Genomic DNA, 16,515 nt, shown 5'->3' on the forward strand with positions numbered 1-16,515 from the left:
GTTACATGGTTTGATTTCAAATGCACAACAAATCAAAGTATATTTGTATATATAGTTGAAAATATTAACTCTACAAAATAGTTTTACAGTTATAGTTGATATATATATATATATATATATATATATATATATATATATATATATATATATATATATATATATATATATATATATATGAATATGATGAAAAACAAACCCAAAACAAATCCTTCTAGTCATACAGACAGCCACAGATAAGTTAGTAGTCTAAATTAATTTCCTGTGCGACAGCTATTAGAATCCCTCCCAAAACCAAAATCAAATGAAATCTGTGTTTGCAAAAATTCAAATTCATATGAAATCTGTGTTTGCGATAATTCATATGAAATCTGTCTTGTGTTTGTGATAATTCAGATTCATATGAAATCTGTCTTGTGTTTGTGATCATTCAGATTCATATGAAATCTGTCTTGTGTTTGTGATAATTCATATGAAATCTGTCTTGTGTTTGTGATAATTCATATGAAATCTGTCTTGTGTTTGTGATAATTCAGATTCATATGAAATCTGTCTTGTGTTTGTGATAATTCAGATTCATATGAAATCTGTCTTGTGTTTGTGATCATTCATATGAAATCTGTCTTGTGTTTGTGATAATTCAACTTGGGTCTGGATTCTGTTGTTCCAATGTGTTGTTGTAATTTTTCTCTAAATCGGAAGTGCAGACTGACGAGATTTCCTCTTTCTATTGAGTTAATACAAATATTCAACCTGCTATTATCATGATATGAATTTTCAGCGTGTATTCCGCTGTATGTTTTGCCAGTATAATATCACGTTGTGCTCCTTTCTGTTTGTCACCAAGAGGAATCCGCTAACTATTTTTCTGGTTTGTTTTTCAGCCGGACATTATAATTGGAGAACTATAGATAAAAGGTAACTGAAGATAAAGTAATTAATAAAGGCAGCTGCGTGTGATAAATTATAGTTTCAGTAACGTTCTCTTTGTGCTGGCTGTGAACCAGGCTTCTTGTGATCTGAAGCAACACACTTGATATTCTTCCCCCCCAGACCACGTGCTTTCGTTTGCATTTAATCTGTGCTGCAGTACGGCCACAACAGTCACAAAAATATCTTTTACAAACATCTCAGTAGCACAGGAAGCGGTGCATTTTCAAACTGCCTTCCGGCACCCTGTCCCGACCTTTTATAATTACACTGCGTTTCTAGAGCTGAGGAAAACACAAAGCCAGCGGCTTGAAAACCAGGTTGAAGCAGCTTTGCTGTATCAAACCCCAAGTCTCCCCTGGTGTGCCATGCAGTGGCCTGAAAACAAGTTTCGTGGGCCATGCAGTGGCTTCGTGTTCCCTCAGCTTTCCATGTTTTGCTGTTGCACCTTTCAGAACATCTTTGCAGGATACAGTGCCCACAGTTCAGTCTGTGTGGAGCATGTGTTTTTGTGCTTTTCCTGTGCTTTAGTTAGGTCTGCCGTAGAGGAGTTGAATTGATTTGTTTGTGTAATGGATTTTATTGCATCAAGTTTGTTATTTGGTGCTGTAAAGCATAATAAAAACAGGTGAGGTACAAGTTTAAAGTCATTAAGGAAGTTTAATTCTATGGTAATATGGCAAGATAAGCTAACCTTGCAGCTTTGATTACTGCTCATTGGTGCCAATGTAAGACTGCGTATAGATTATTTTGTACTAATGCCAAACCAAAGGTTTTGTCATAAAATAAAGCACAACACCATTGTAACTGTGCATCAAGGTTACCCATTAAACCCATTAATTGTACTTGGTGCTATTCTGCAAATCAATATTTCTGAAGGTCATTTGTCTTTTCCGTAAGTATTCTAATGTAGGAGGTCAGTTTTGCTCGGGTTACTTTTTGACACTCCAAACTTAAACCCGATCTTCCTTCTGTCTTACAGACAATCTGGAAAAAAAACACTGTTTTCAACTCAGAAACGCATCAGTTTATTAAAAGTTTGCTAAATTTTCCGTTCACGTCTACTGAACGACCAACCCAGGCTGCTGTCCAGTCTGTTACCTTAACAACACAGCCCCGGGAAAGACAACGGAATGCCTCATTTTACAAATAAAACCACATGTTCTGTTTTATTACATTTTGTATCAGACTGTTTTTAATATAATGGTTTAATTGCTATTTTTGTGAGTGGAGCGCTTTGGGATCCTTGTGATGAAAGACGCTCTAGAAATGTGAATTGTATTGTATTGTATTGGTTGTGATGAAAGTTATTGGTTTTTACTTCCTGTCTCACTGGGGCTATTGGACAGCAACTGACCTACAGCACAGGAAGCAATGAGATACCAGGAAGCAACAATAGCATGTTCTATGATGTTGTATTTGAATTATCTGCGTGTCCCGATAAAGGACTAAAGAAAACAAAATAAAATAGAACCAGTAACAGTGTTATTAAAAAGAGTTAAGAAAAAAAACAAAAACAACATTTTAAATCCTGGTTAACACTCCTTTTAAAATATTGAAATAGTGTTTTTTTTTTTTAAGTTGTTTTGATTTTCTTGACAGTACGTGACTATCTTATCACTGGAATAGTGATTTTATTATTTAGGGTTTTGCAGATGTGTTTCTACAATAACTCCCTATATCGCAATGTAGCAATAAAGAAGGTGGTTCAAATCTGCAGCTTCACAGACAGCACGCTGGCCAGTGGCTAAAGCACATCAAAGCTGTCGCACTGTACACCTCCAATATGAGGGGATAGCACAGCATTAACGTGTTCACCTTCACTGCTCTGCGAGAACATCCACAAGATCCTTTTTCAAAACTCCACATCCTCATGGCAAAGAGCCAGTGTTTGTGGGGTTCTTTGTTTCTCTGTTTAATTCTTGAGTTGCAAAAACACACACTACAAACACTTTTACAATATTCCGGGGTTAGGTTTTTGTTTATTCTTACAGCTCTGGAAGGCAAACAGATTTCCATGTTGCCTGGGACTCCTGTTTCATGCCAGCAGACCGTCTCCCTGGAGGAGAGAGTCACAACATTCATCACGACTGCTTTTCATTGATGCAAAGCTTCTACTGTGCAGCTAAACTGTGCCCCATCAGCATTGGGCTTGTGCTGCCCCTTACAGAGGCTCTGTGAAAGAAAACCACAAAAACATTGCTGCTGTAAAGCTTAACCAGAACAATTCTTAAAAGGAGAAGTGTGCTTTAATGTTTCCATGTCTCACTGCAGGGCACGGCAAACTAACCACCATGCTTCGACTGTGCATTGGTTTTTGCTTTTCTATCAAGCTCACTGCAAGAGTACACATTTCCAGCACTTACTGTGAATTATACTTCTATAGGCAGCTGTGGCTGCAGATTCTGGCACTCCTGATAAGAAAGACTTCCCTTCATCGCAGCTCTTTCCTACAAAACCAGAATGGAGAAGTTACTTCACCGGAACTGGAGACGTCTCATTTTGCTGATCCCTTTAATTTATATAGAAATCTATATACAGTATACATTACATACACACAGTGGGAGAAAGCTACATAGCGGAAGCAAGCTTATTTCTCTCATCCTGGCCTTATGCTGGACGTCAAGCTTCAGTTTGTAAAAACAAGACGACAGCGTTCTAGTAAAACAGCGATGTACAGCACTGAACTCTCACTAGGTGAGGTGTTGTGTTGCTTTCATTTTATTTTACTGAAGGTTTGACACCTGTCTCAACAAATACTTGCAGTTACCCTCCCATCGAGACTCTTTTAACACATTTACCAGTGAACGCAGCACGCTGATATCAAGAGTATAGGACTTCTGTTTAACATCCAGTTGCAGAGTGGCTGGACGTTTACAAAGGAGTGGGCCATTTGCTTGTGGTGTAGCCCAAGCCGTGCTTTCACAGCCTGGTTTCATGGTGCAGATGGAGACGTCCCACACTGGTTCCCGGCACACTTCCAGCCCCTTAGTGATCCTTCACTCCTACCTATCCGCGGGTCCAAAGGCACTTTCCCAAGCAGAGGAATGTTCAGCTCCTTCACATCTTCTCCACACCTCCAGTGGTAGGAGGGAAGATCTGAGAATTATTCTGAGAAACAAAACAAACAAAAAAAAATCACACAGCCTTCGTTTTATTTTTATTTCTTCAGTATTGCACAAGCCTGTAAATTCCTATTGACACGTTTATATCAGTCTAGCACTAAAAGCAATTTCAATGTTTTTAGTTTCTCAATATTATTTTGTTCAAATAAGGTACACCAAATATAATGGTGTTTAAGAATGCTGTAAAGGGGGGGCTCTGACCACCAGAGAGATCTGTCTCACCTTGCACCTGGGACACACAAAGCCGCTCATGTTCTCAACCACTCCGATAATCGGCAGATTCACCTTCCGCCAGAAAGCGATCTCTTTCTGGACATCCTGCAGGGAGACCCCCTGGACAAGAAGCAGGGGGTGCGTTCACGAGTGCGGTTCGGTTCTGGAAGCGTATGAGAACGATCCAAAAAGAACTCTGCCCCTTTCAGAGTTCGTTTTAAATCAAACCCAACCGAGACCTTCTCAAGAGGTGGTCTCAGTCCGTTTGGGAAAAAGGACTTGAGTTTGGTTTGTTTCAGTGCAATTTGAAAGCACTGAAGAAGATGAATGACTACAATACAAAATAAAATGACTCCTTTCTCTATAATACAAATATAGTGAAGCAAAAATGTAACTTCCCATGAATTAACCATGCATGAAGCACCATGAAATCAACGCTGTATTTTTTTTCAAAAAAAGGGTAACATTCCCACTCGTGGATCATTTTAATTAGCAGTTTTTAAACTATAAATAACCTGGCTAAACAGCGGTTGGGAGTTCAGTTCGAAGCGACAGACAAGCAAACCAAATGCGAGGAGGAGAGCGGGTCGGGAGAGGGGAAGAGGGAATGGGCTCGCCCCAGATTCGGCTGCCGGAGCGGGGCTGAAGCGAAGCTGAACCGGCTCGTCTCTCTGAGAAAGCCGCAGCTCCTCTCGCAGCACAAAAGTAAATACATTAGTTAAGATAACCGCGTAATAGGCCTAATATTTATTTAGTTATAAAAACCAATACTGAATCAAATGTTATAAAGTGCCAGCGCAGCTTTTCTTTAGTTCAGATACCGTATCAAAAGGGAGAGACAGAAACAGCCTGATAAGTTGTTTACAGTTTGAACAACACGGTACTGTATTTACTGTAGAAATATTGCATGAATCACTAGAATAGGGAATTGGGGGACATGCTGTAGAGGCGTTATATCCGAGGCGTGTTATAATTGAGAGCCTAATAGCGAGGGAGCACTGTGTATATTAAAATATTATTTTAAGATCAGGAAGTACTGTACAGTGTTCATAAAAGTAAACAAAGTGTGTTTTCCCACCTAATCAGCTGACAATGCAAGAAAGGAATGTTTAATAAAAATATTTCTAAGAAGAGTTATTTGGTAAAGCCGGATAAGGAGTTATTTGGTAAAGCCGGATAAGGAACTGAAAGTAACGGTATCACTGTACGGGGTGGGGGTGGGGGGTGCAGCAGATGGTCGGAGTTTTTTGTTAAAAAATAATAATAATAATAATTTGATCAGGAACCAAGAACCCCAGGGGTACAATCCACAAGGCTGAAGGGAAAGAAAGGGGAGTGCACCCACACAATGATTCTTAGTGCAGGGTTCCACAGCTACGAGATTGCGTTGTTTGTGTGCCACCTTATAACAAAAATGCTCTTGATGTAGCTTTTGTTGCAAGCAGAGACACAGAAGCCCCAAGAGACAATGGCCCTTTATCAATCCAAACATATCACAGCAGCTAACACATGACTTCCTCAAACGAATGCTAATCAGCACACAGTGAGATGCTTCAGAGCTCTGGCTTTGAGGGATGTAAGGGGTGGAAGGGTGCCCTCTTCAGTGACTCTAGGGTATTGCACTCACAATGAACGCACCAGGAGCAATCTGTATATTATTGGAGAAAAGACTGACAGTGGGGGACTTAAACACCTTCCTACCTATTCTACTGTTAAAGCTGTACAGCATGCACTTTGTGTTGAACAGGAGTGTCTGAAAGTGCAAAGGAAAGAGTGGGGGAGTGGAGATCCCATTGCATTCACGACTCTGAGCAGGCTGGATTTCTGTGTGTTTTTTCTCTTTCAAACGGAATTGTCTTTAAATAGGAGGCTGTGTGGTCCAGTGGTTAAAGAAAAGGGCTTGTAACCAGGAGGTCCCTGGTTCAAATCCAGCCTCAGCCACTGACTCATTGTGTGACCCTGAGCAAGTCACTTAACCTCCTTCTGCTCTTTCGGGTGAGATGTAATTGCAAGTGACTCTGCAGCTGATGCATAGTTCACACACCCTAGTCTCTGTAAGTCGCCTTGGATAAAGGCGTCTGCTAAATAAACAAATTATAATAATGTACAAAATCCCCCACAGCACTCCAGCACTAAGTGCGTTTGTGCTGCAATTAATCTTCACAGGTCCGGTGGTTTCCCTCGCACATTTCTGGCTGAATTCTGACTTGCACACTTCCTAGCATCAAGTCGTGGGGCTAGATTCTCAAAGAACCCTCCAATTACAAACAGCGTCAGACTGCTTACTGTACAAGCCCCTGAATGAAAGGGGTTTTTGTCTGGTTTGTAGCCCATGCTGTTATTATTATTACTGCTGTTTTGCTGTACTGTGCGTGGGGTGGGGAAGGCAAGCGCGTTCAAAGTATTCTTTTGACCTTCAGATGCTTCCTATTGTTTTGTATCACAATAGCAAAAGCAGAGCGGTGGAAAACGACACCAGCTACCTAAGAGAACAGGCAGAATGACATACTGTGAATTTATCAGCAGAAAATGACCCCCCAACAGTGACAGAATGATGGGCAGTATAAATATCTTATCTTACCACTGGAGACCACCCGGAGCCACTGTGGTGACCCTGTAAGGTGGACAGTAAACAATGTTACAGGGTGAGAATGAGATGTTTATATTTATCAAATGATTCCTACTATTATTATAATGATCATTACTATTTAGTGATGCAATCTCAGTACAGTGAGTGCTAGGAAAGAGAATGCTCTTCTCCTGCTTTTAGGTTATCTAATGATGTTTTTTTGTAATGGGTGTGCATCTGAACTGCATGCAAACAAGAAGTCAAACAGACAGACAGGCAGGCAGACAGACAGACAGGCAGGCAGGCAGGCAGGCAGACAGACAGACAGACAGGCAGGCAGGCAGACAGACACAGACAGACAGGCAGGCAGGCAGACAGACAGACAGACAGACAGACAGACAGACAGACAGGCAGACAGACAGGCAGGCAGGCAGACAGACAGACAGGCATGCAGGCAGACAGACAGGCAGGCAGGCAGGCAGGCAGACAGACAGACAGGCAGGCAGGCAGGCAGGCAGGCAGGCAGGCAGACATACAGACAGGCAGACAGGCAGGCAGGCAGGCAGGCAGACAGACAGACAGACAGACAGACAGGCAGGCAGGCAGGCAGGCAGGCAGGCAGATAGACAGACAGGCAGGCAGGCAGGCAGATAGACAGACAGGCAGGCAGGCAGACAGGCAGACAGGCAGGCAGGCAGACATACAGACAGGCATGCAGGCAGACAGACAGGCAGGCAGGCAGGCAGACAGACAGACAGACAGACAGACAGACAGACAGGCAGGCAGGCAGGCAGACAGACAGGCAGGCAGGCAGGCAGGCAGATAGACAGACAGGCAGGCAGGCAGGCAGATAGACAGACAGGCAGGCAGGCAGACAGGCAGGCAGGCAGACAGACATACAGACAGACAGGCAGACAGATAGACAGACAGGCAGGCAGGCAGGCAGGCAGGCAGGCAGGCAGATAGACAGACAGGCAGACAGGCAGGCAGGCAGGCAGGCAGGCAGACAGACAGGCAGGCAGGCAGGCAGGCAGATAGACAGACAGGCAGGCAGGCAGGCAGATAGACAGACAGGCAGGCAGGCAGACAGGCAGGCAGGCAGACAGACATACAGACAGACAGGCAGACAGGCAGACAGGCAGGCAGGCAGGCAGGCAGGCAGGCAGGTACATGTATCTAAGGGTTTATTTCCTGAGCTGCATGTTACCTGCTCTCCCTCCAGCCCCATGATCCTCGGTATTGACGGCCCACAGATGTCAACATCAAGCAGAGCAATCTGTTTAGAAGAAGGAATAAAAAAATAAAATAAAACATGAATAATATTGTGCATCGTGACGTTCAATTCACAAGACTCTCTCAATATTGTGCAGCTTGACATCCCCAATTCACAAGACTCTCTCAATATTGTGCAGCGTGACGTTCAATTCACAAGACTCTCTCAATATTGTGCAGCTTGACATCCCCAATTCACAAGACTCTCTCAATATTGTGCAGCTTGACATCCCCAATTCACAAGACTCTCTCAATATTGTGTATTCTGTTTTACTTGACATTTTAAGAGACGAGAGACTAATATTTATAACAGATGGATTACAGCTGCTTTATGTGACTGTACTTTAAAACTCATTAAATAAATTAAACCCTTTCTCTGTAGACATTTGTAGGGATGTACAATCTTCTTGCACCTGACAGGAACAAGCGTCTGTTCTCTTAAGTTTGCTCTGACTATTGAGTTGGAAAGGAGTTGCAGTTCTGCCGTTTAACAGCAGAGGGCAGCCTTTACCGCAAAACCTTCCCTTGCGTACACACAACCGTCAGAGCTTCGGAAACTCGATCCCATGACGCAGGCAAGTTTCTGTCATGCAGAGCACAGCACAGCACAGCACCCACCCACTGAACAACCCTCCTCTACAGCACAGCACAGCACCCATCCACTGCACACCCCTCTTCTATAGCATAGCAACATGCCAAAATAAAAGAGAGAGAGAGAGAGAGAGAGAGAGAGAGAGAGAGAGAGAGAGAGAGAGAGAGAGAGAGAGAGAGAGAGGCACTCTGCATGCCTTCTGGATTACACTGCGTCCCAGACACATCACACTCATGTGCTTTAGTGAGCAGAACTCTAATCCCTCAGTAATGTGGATCAGTGTTCTCCAAATCGCCACAGAAACCTGGAGATCTAAAACAGACAAACAGCGAGGAGGGCGTGGTGCATCAATAGGGAAATAAAACTAGCTCAATGCAAAAAAACAAGTTTAGATTAGGAGCTCTACTAGCTGCTACTTTTTGGTACATTTAACTAAATAATGGTGTACATTTTTACTGTGATCTTTACGCTGCAACCAAAATCTGCACCATTTCTTGTCAAAACAAACCAGAACTGTTTACATTGCAAAACTAGTAATAAACAGCCAAGGGACACATTTGACACATTTTATTTTTGGTAGTTTTATAATATTACAAGTTTTATTTTACTCTTACATTAACTATGGGTGCACCTTGCATGCTGGAGCACAGATCTTAACAAAGGGAATGCTTACTGACCTGGGAGAGACAGGGCACTCCACAATCCTATTGTAACTGAGGACCCTTTACACTCTCTGGGCTTTACAGACTAGAGCGCTGGCACAAGAGCACAGGGCAGGAAAAGAGTTACAGCTAACGGAAATAGACATGTGCTCCTCCTGGGAGGACAAACACATGCAGCTCCTAAACTTGAAGTGTTACTGTCCCGTGGAGAGCGTTAGCAAAGAGGCTGGGAGGATGAACTGAGCAGCACAGAGAATTCATTTACACCTACACTGTACTCTGCAACGACAGGCTTTAGATTCTGCTGGCCTCTTAATTAGGAACATTTTCTGAATGCATTTTCATGTTTTAATTCTATTTGAAGGCTTTTCTGAAGTCTTCCCTCTTGCTATTGAATAATAAAGTGTTCTCAGTGCATGTTTGCTGCCTGCCCTTCTACCATCCACCAGACAGAGCTGCCTGCCCTTCTACCATCCACCAGACAGCTGCCTGTCCTTCTACCATCCACCAGACAGAGCTGCCTGCCCTTCTACCATCCACCAGACAGAGCTGCCTGTCCTTCTACCATCCACCAGACAGAGCTGCCTGCCCTTCTACCATCCACCAGACAGAGCAGCCTGTCCTTCTACCATCCACCAGACAGAGCTGCCTGCCCTTCTACCATCCACCAGACAGAGCTGCCTGCCCTTCTACCATCCACCAGACAGAGCTGCCTGCCCTTCTACCATCCACCTGGCAGAGCTGCCTGCCCTTCTACCATCCACCTGGCAGAGCAGCCTGTCCTTCTACCATCCACCAGACAGAGCTGCCTGCCCTTCTACCATCCACCTGGCAGAGCAGCCTGTCCTTCTACCATCCACCAGACAGAGCTGCCTGTCCTTCTACCATCCACCAGACAGAGCTGCCTGCCCTTCTACCATCTACCAGACAGAGCTGCCTGTCCTTCTACCACAAGGACGCTTCATGGCTCAGTTTAGGTTTCGAGAACAAAACTAATAACCAAAGAAAACACCACCTCAATACAGACAAACTCGCTGCACCGATTAAGGCAGGACCCGAGACATCTGTCTAATAAATCGACCTGGTTTCTTAAAAGTTTATATCCTCGGACAGAAGTTACAAATTTCCTTTTTCTTGTAAAAAGCTGTGTCTGCTGAACAGGAAGATCGGAGTGAGTTCATCCAAGGGGGAACGTCTGGTTGTTTTTTGAACTCCAGGGACTGTAGATGGCAAAGACAGCTCTGAACACGCTGGGCCGAGGCTCGCTTTGTTTTTTATTGCAGTGGTCGCGAAGCCAACATATTTGATGTGTGCGCTCTGTGCTTTACAGAGTCTGGCCAGTACAAGGTAAGACAGAGGGAAAGCAGTGGGGGGAATCAGAATGCAAGTCCAGACTGGGACATGGGCAGTGAAACAGGCTGACATTAAGATGCAAAGCAGCTCCTGCTACCAGCACTGCTGACAGGGGTTCATTGGGAGAGGGGGTTGTGTGCGCACAGCAATATCTGCCCTGATCTTAACCTTTTTCATAATTAGTAATGCCTTGCAGAACCGTAGTAAATGCAATAAAAAATCTGCTGATTCCAGTCACAGTAATTCAAACAGAATCTCAGGGTTTGCATCCAAGAATAATGCATCAGCACACCAGCATCTAAACTAATTAAACACACTGTGCAGGTATTGTGTTCCCTTGTACAATCACTTCATACTCAGCTTTCTATTCCTATAGATAAAACTCTTTCATGCAGTTTCCATGTACTGCGGTCTTCTGAGAATCAAGTATCTGTAATCAACAACCAGAAGCAAATAGTATATTAGGGAAAACACCGTGCATGAAATGATAGCCAAGTGCATGGAATAATCCATAATGCATGCAAAATCCTACCTGGATTCTATTAGAAAGAGCTAAATACTGCAATTAATAAGTGTGCTCAATGCCAATTTAAAACAAATCATGAATATAGGCTATTTTTTTTATTTAATTATCACCCTCATTCTGTGGTTTGTATTATTTTGCACATGTGTTTCCTGAGGATACAAATGACCTGCCTTTGACTGCAGGATGAAAAAGAGAGAGAGAGAGAGAGAGAGAGAGAGAGAGAGAGAGAGAGAGAGAGAGAGAGAGAGAGAAAGAAAACTTTGTATCTCTAAATATGAATCCTGTGCGAGGCCTCGAGCGCTGTAGAACCACGGAGCCCGCCAGGGTCCTAGGAATGAAAGTGATCCCAAGACGATGTTTAGACGCGCCCCTTTTAAAGAGACCCAATCCAACACAGAGAGCAGAAACAGGGACGGGTATAAACAGGGAGAGAGTTACACCAGGGGGCTGTCAGATGAAGAAGAACAAAGAGCAGAACATCAAGAACTGCAGAACCATCAGCAGGGAACAGGATGCTCTCACTAATGGCCACTTTCCTTTCTGTTAATACCTGATTAGAACTTTATCAAATCACTCATTAAGGCTGACGCATCACTAGCTAATCTGCAGCACTCAGGCCTGAGTTAATAATAATAATAATCATAACTGTGTGAATAAGATATGAAAATTCCTTCATATCAAACCCAGCTGGCGCCGTACATTTCATTATTTCAGGGAGCCAATGAGAGTCACTTTTGAAATGAGACGGGCATCTACAGACTTCCTGGGCACGTGAGCATTCTATCAGTGTGTACTGTGTTTGTAGCGTGGACTTCAACCCCCCAGGAAAGAGGGCTGTATGGAACTCGCACAGCGACTTATTCCATTATTCAAGCCTCCTGAATCAATGTCATCAGTGGGCACTTTGATAATTAGCAAGCTGTAACAGAGCCAAACAAAACGATCGGATATCCCAAAATCAAAAGCAGGTCAATCTTTTTCCCAGCAACGGACCCTGCTTTGGAAATGAAACCAGACCAGAACCGAAGAAAAGCAGATTTACTGCAGACGTCCTTCAGAGGGAACTAAGCCCGAGCTAAACAGGTTCTGCAAAACATTTCTGCACAAAGTGTTCGCCACACACTGCCTCCCCAGTCTGTGAAACCAACCAAACAAAAAAAACAACGTTTGGGTATGTTTGCAAACGTTTGCCTTGTTCACAAAAGCAAACTCCAGCTTCCCAAGAATACTGTGCAGCATTGCCATGACCATTCAGAAACACTTTGCTTCAGTTTCAACATTTCAAGTCATAAAAACCACAGTGAGGGTCTCACTCCAGAAAAATCATTCTCCTGGTAGAGGCACACTGCTTATAATGGACAATGTGTGCATGTGATTGATAAACTAAAACTATTACAAAAACAATAATCTAAATGAGGAAGAAAAATGTAGTCCCATGCCTGTTATCTATTCAAGTGAATTATTAGATTTAGATGATGAGACTACTTTGTTAATTGCATTTCGCAGCATGTATTCAAATTAGCAGGGGGCAGTATTGAAAAAACCCTTGTGGTTTAAAATGTGAGCACTCGAATTTGACATGCTGCCTAGCATGCGATTCACTGTGCTTTGATCCACAGCTGTAGCCAGCTGATATGAATTACATTTCTTTTAAATACAATTCTGATTTTGGTATTTTTCTTAAACCACACATGAGCAAGGCCAAAAAGCTATTGGATATCCAAAGGCTTCAAGGACGGATTCTGATTAGCAATGATCTGCAGGACTACCTCATGTTATTATTATTATTATTTATTTCTTAGCAGAGGCTCTTATCAAGGGCGACTTACAAGATATCACATTATTTTTAAATACCATTACCCATTTATGCAGTTGGGTTTTTACTGGAGCAATCTAGGTAAAGTACCTTGCTCAAGAGTACAGTAGCAGTGTCCCCCACCTGGGATTGAACCCGTGACCCTCCGGTCAGGAGTCCAGAGCCCTAACCACTACTCCACACTGCTGCCCGAACGAATGTGAATGCAGAGTTTCATCTGCCTGATCCTTACACTACTGGCTTTGTCCCTCCCATGCAGCAGTGGGTGGTTATAACATCTGACTGGTTAGCCTGGAACAGGGGTTCCAACCGCGCCCTTAATTGTTTAATTATATCAATGAATGAACCCTCAGACCAGGTGCCACAGCAGTGAATTCTTCCATTGTGCCTGAGATTCCTGCAGCAGAATGTCCCTCCAGGACCCGGGCTGTCCAGTCCAGGTGCAGGAGCCAGCGAGCCCAGTGTGCAGTGATGCTTCACCTCTTTAGACTCGTCACCTGCAGCAGTGTGCAGTGATGCTTCACCTCTTTAGACTCGTCACCTGCAGCAGTGTGCAGTGATGCTTCACCTCTTTAGACTCGTCACCTGCTAAACCGTGGGCCAGGTGTGCACTGAAGGTGCTCTTCCCCACTCCCCCCTTCCCTGACAGAACCAGGACTTTGTGTTTCTGCTTTATCTCTTCTACTGCTGCATGAATAATAAAGAGAGAAAGTATACTGAAGGAGCATGCTGCTTAAGCAGAAAGCATGCAGAAACAGAATATTCAGACAGGGGCGCTGGGACTAGGGGTGCTGGGGGTGCATGGCTTCCATCATATACAGGGGTTGCAGTTTTGTTCAATGGCTTTCTGCACCCCCACTTTAAAAATGGTTCCAGTGCCACTGCATTCAGATTCTCTTCCTTTTTCATGACGCGGACACAGTCACCACCATTGTAGCTCAAAGAACATTATATTTGAATAGCATGATATTTATGGTAATCCTTATTAATACTGCTACTCCTCCTACTAATAATGGTAACAATAATAATAACCGTGCAATGCAATTCAAATTTGAAACAGACAGCATTCTTATATAATATCTAAGATTTGTATTTATTAAAAAGAATAAGCACACACACACACATACTCACACAGACACACACACACTCACTCACACACACACACACTCACACACACAGACACACACACACACACACACACACACTCACTCACACACACACACACACACACACACACACTCACACACACACACACACACACACACAGACACACACACACACACACAGACAGACACACACACACTCACACACACACACAGACACACACACACACACACACACAGACACACACACACACACACACACACTCACACACACACACACACAGTTAAGAACGGCACAGTACACCCGCGCCAAGCATTTCTATTTAGTGATTTTTTAAAATACATATTTGTATTACATTTTTAAATAACATACACACAGTCTTATACTACAGAGATACTCCCAAACTTTACATATATTTACATACGTGTAGAAACCCACAACGACAAAAATGAATGCGGTAATGAACAAAAACACATGAATCATTCAAGAATATTTTTTATACATAGCAATTTCAGAGCAGTAATTCATTAATTAGAAATGTAGGTTAAATATCCGTTTTTCTTTCTGCTGTTAGAAATTAGCGGCATTTTTTTAAATGCGTTTGATCATATCTAACACACACACAAAAAACTATGCTTCTAGGAAAGCACAACACGGAGATAAAATTGCAATTGCCTTAACAATACGAGTCGGTCTGCACACCTATGCTCTTTTGTTGTAATACTTTAGAGTCAATCGTCTACTTGGAAACACACTGTGTACTGGTGCAGCTATTTCTGGTAGGTTATATATCTCGACACAGCAAGTTTTCCAGCACTTTCAATTCACAAGCATAGCCGCTTGTGAATAATACTTTTAAAAACGCAAGTGCTTGAAAAGGAACCCTGTTCATATATTTTTATAAGCTGTTGCCCTTTAGTAAACAGGTAACATGAACTGGTGGTTGCAGGGGCTGTATTCTGCAAACTGTAAACTCAAAGTTTATCAACAGTTCTTAGCAGGCTGGACGTGGACACGTGCGGTCTGATCGCGAGCTTGCAGCCGGTTACTAAGGGGATAATGCCCAGCGTCCCTAGCAACAGAGCAGCGCGCGCGCCTGTCACTGCAGCCAGACCATGTGTGCGCATAATGCAGTTCAAACGGAGCTGGAGCGCTGGGCATGCAAACACGAAATCAAATCAAACGGACCAGGGTCAAATCACCGATTAACTTAACAACTAACAAGGGTTTATTGCAACCGCAAACAATGCACAACACGGTCGACCTTCTGTTAGAGACGAACGTGTACATTTATTTTATTTTATTTATTTATTTGAGATGTCATATAACTTCACAGTTTGGGTATTAAAAAGAAAAGTGCAACAATCCACACCACCGGGGGTCCTAATGACCTTCCGGAATTATTGTATTGATGCTAACGGCACCGAATGAAGGTCCAGTATGGAATACCTGGGTTAACAGGTAGAACAAATGAAGAAATCAAGTCTGTGTGTGTGTGTGTGTGTGTGCGCGCGTGTGTGCGCGTGTGTGTGTGGGGGTTATGATCAGGCTTTCTGCATGGCATTATACAAGCATCCTCAGTTATGATCAGGCTTTCTGCATGGCATTTACATTATACAAGCATTCTTATGCAGAAGGGGAGCACTTGCTTTGCTTTGCACTGTAAAAGAAAGTCTTGCTGCTCTCCCTGGGCTCTGCAGCTTTGACTAACAGTAGATGTGTTCACACCGATAGCCAGGCCACTTGCACAGCAGATGGCAGTATGCTGATGCCGAATCCACAGATTCAAATGAAAACAGGAAAGACACACTGATAGGGGAGGCTTGGCCACCCCAGTACCGGTTGGTCCGCTCTTGTATTTGCATAGCAATGCAGCTTTGTTAAGAGTCCTGTTTGTCTGCTGAAGGGAACGCAGCTGCATGGAGGTCTGAGCAGGCAGTTTGGGAAGAGGAAGCCTCAGGTCACTGCAGACAGCAGTTCATTGAGAAGTGCTGAGTTGGCTGTGAAGGGGTGTGGTCGCTGCAGGGGGCTTCGTGTGGTGGGATCTGCTGTGCTCCCTCCCCACCCCCTCCATATCTGTGTTTTTATTAATGTGCTTTACCGTACCTCTCTGGGCTTACAGTGCTTACCTATGCTTCCCCATGCTTTCACTGTGCTCTCTTACACTTTGAATTTGAATATATAGGATTTCATTTGAGAACAATTCAAGTTTGCAAACAGAGCTACCTGGAGCCTGCAGTATTTTATTTCCAAAGATGAAGGTTATTAGTTTAGAAAAGTCTGCCTGTCTGCCTGCCTGCCTGCTGGCTGAGTCAGTGGGTATTCACACTACACAAAGCATGTTTGCTGCCACATA

The 16,515-nt window shown here is 43.4% G+C and overlaps 1 protein-coding gene across 1 annotated transcript; it reads right to left on the reverse strand.

Moving 5' to 3' along the window:
- Positions 1-2,820: 2,820 nt before the first annotated feature.
- Positions 2,821-14,475, reverse strand: LOC117418315 (cytosolic Fe-S cluster assembly factor nubp1). Its single transcript, XM_059035290.1, is given in 9 exon segments — positions 2,821-2,986; positions 3,294-3,377; positions 3,937-3,990; positions 3,993-4,038; positions 4,275-4,385; positions 6,847-6,879; positions 8,042-8,110; positions 13,624-13,742; positions 14,463-14,475. Coding segments are annotated over 9 exon segments (600 nt in total). The 3' UTR covers positions 2,821-2,915.
- Positions 14,476-16,515: the final 2,040 nt, after the last annotated feature.

Source organism: Acipenser ruthenus, chromosome 13, assembly GCF_902713425.1.
Source record: "Acipenser ruthenus chromosome 13, fAciRut3.2 maternal haplotype, whole genome shotgun sequence".
In the NCBI taxonomy this organism is placed as follows: Eukaryota; Metazoa; Chordata; class Actinopteri; order Acipenseriformes; family Acipenseridae; genus Acipenser; species Acipenser ruthenus.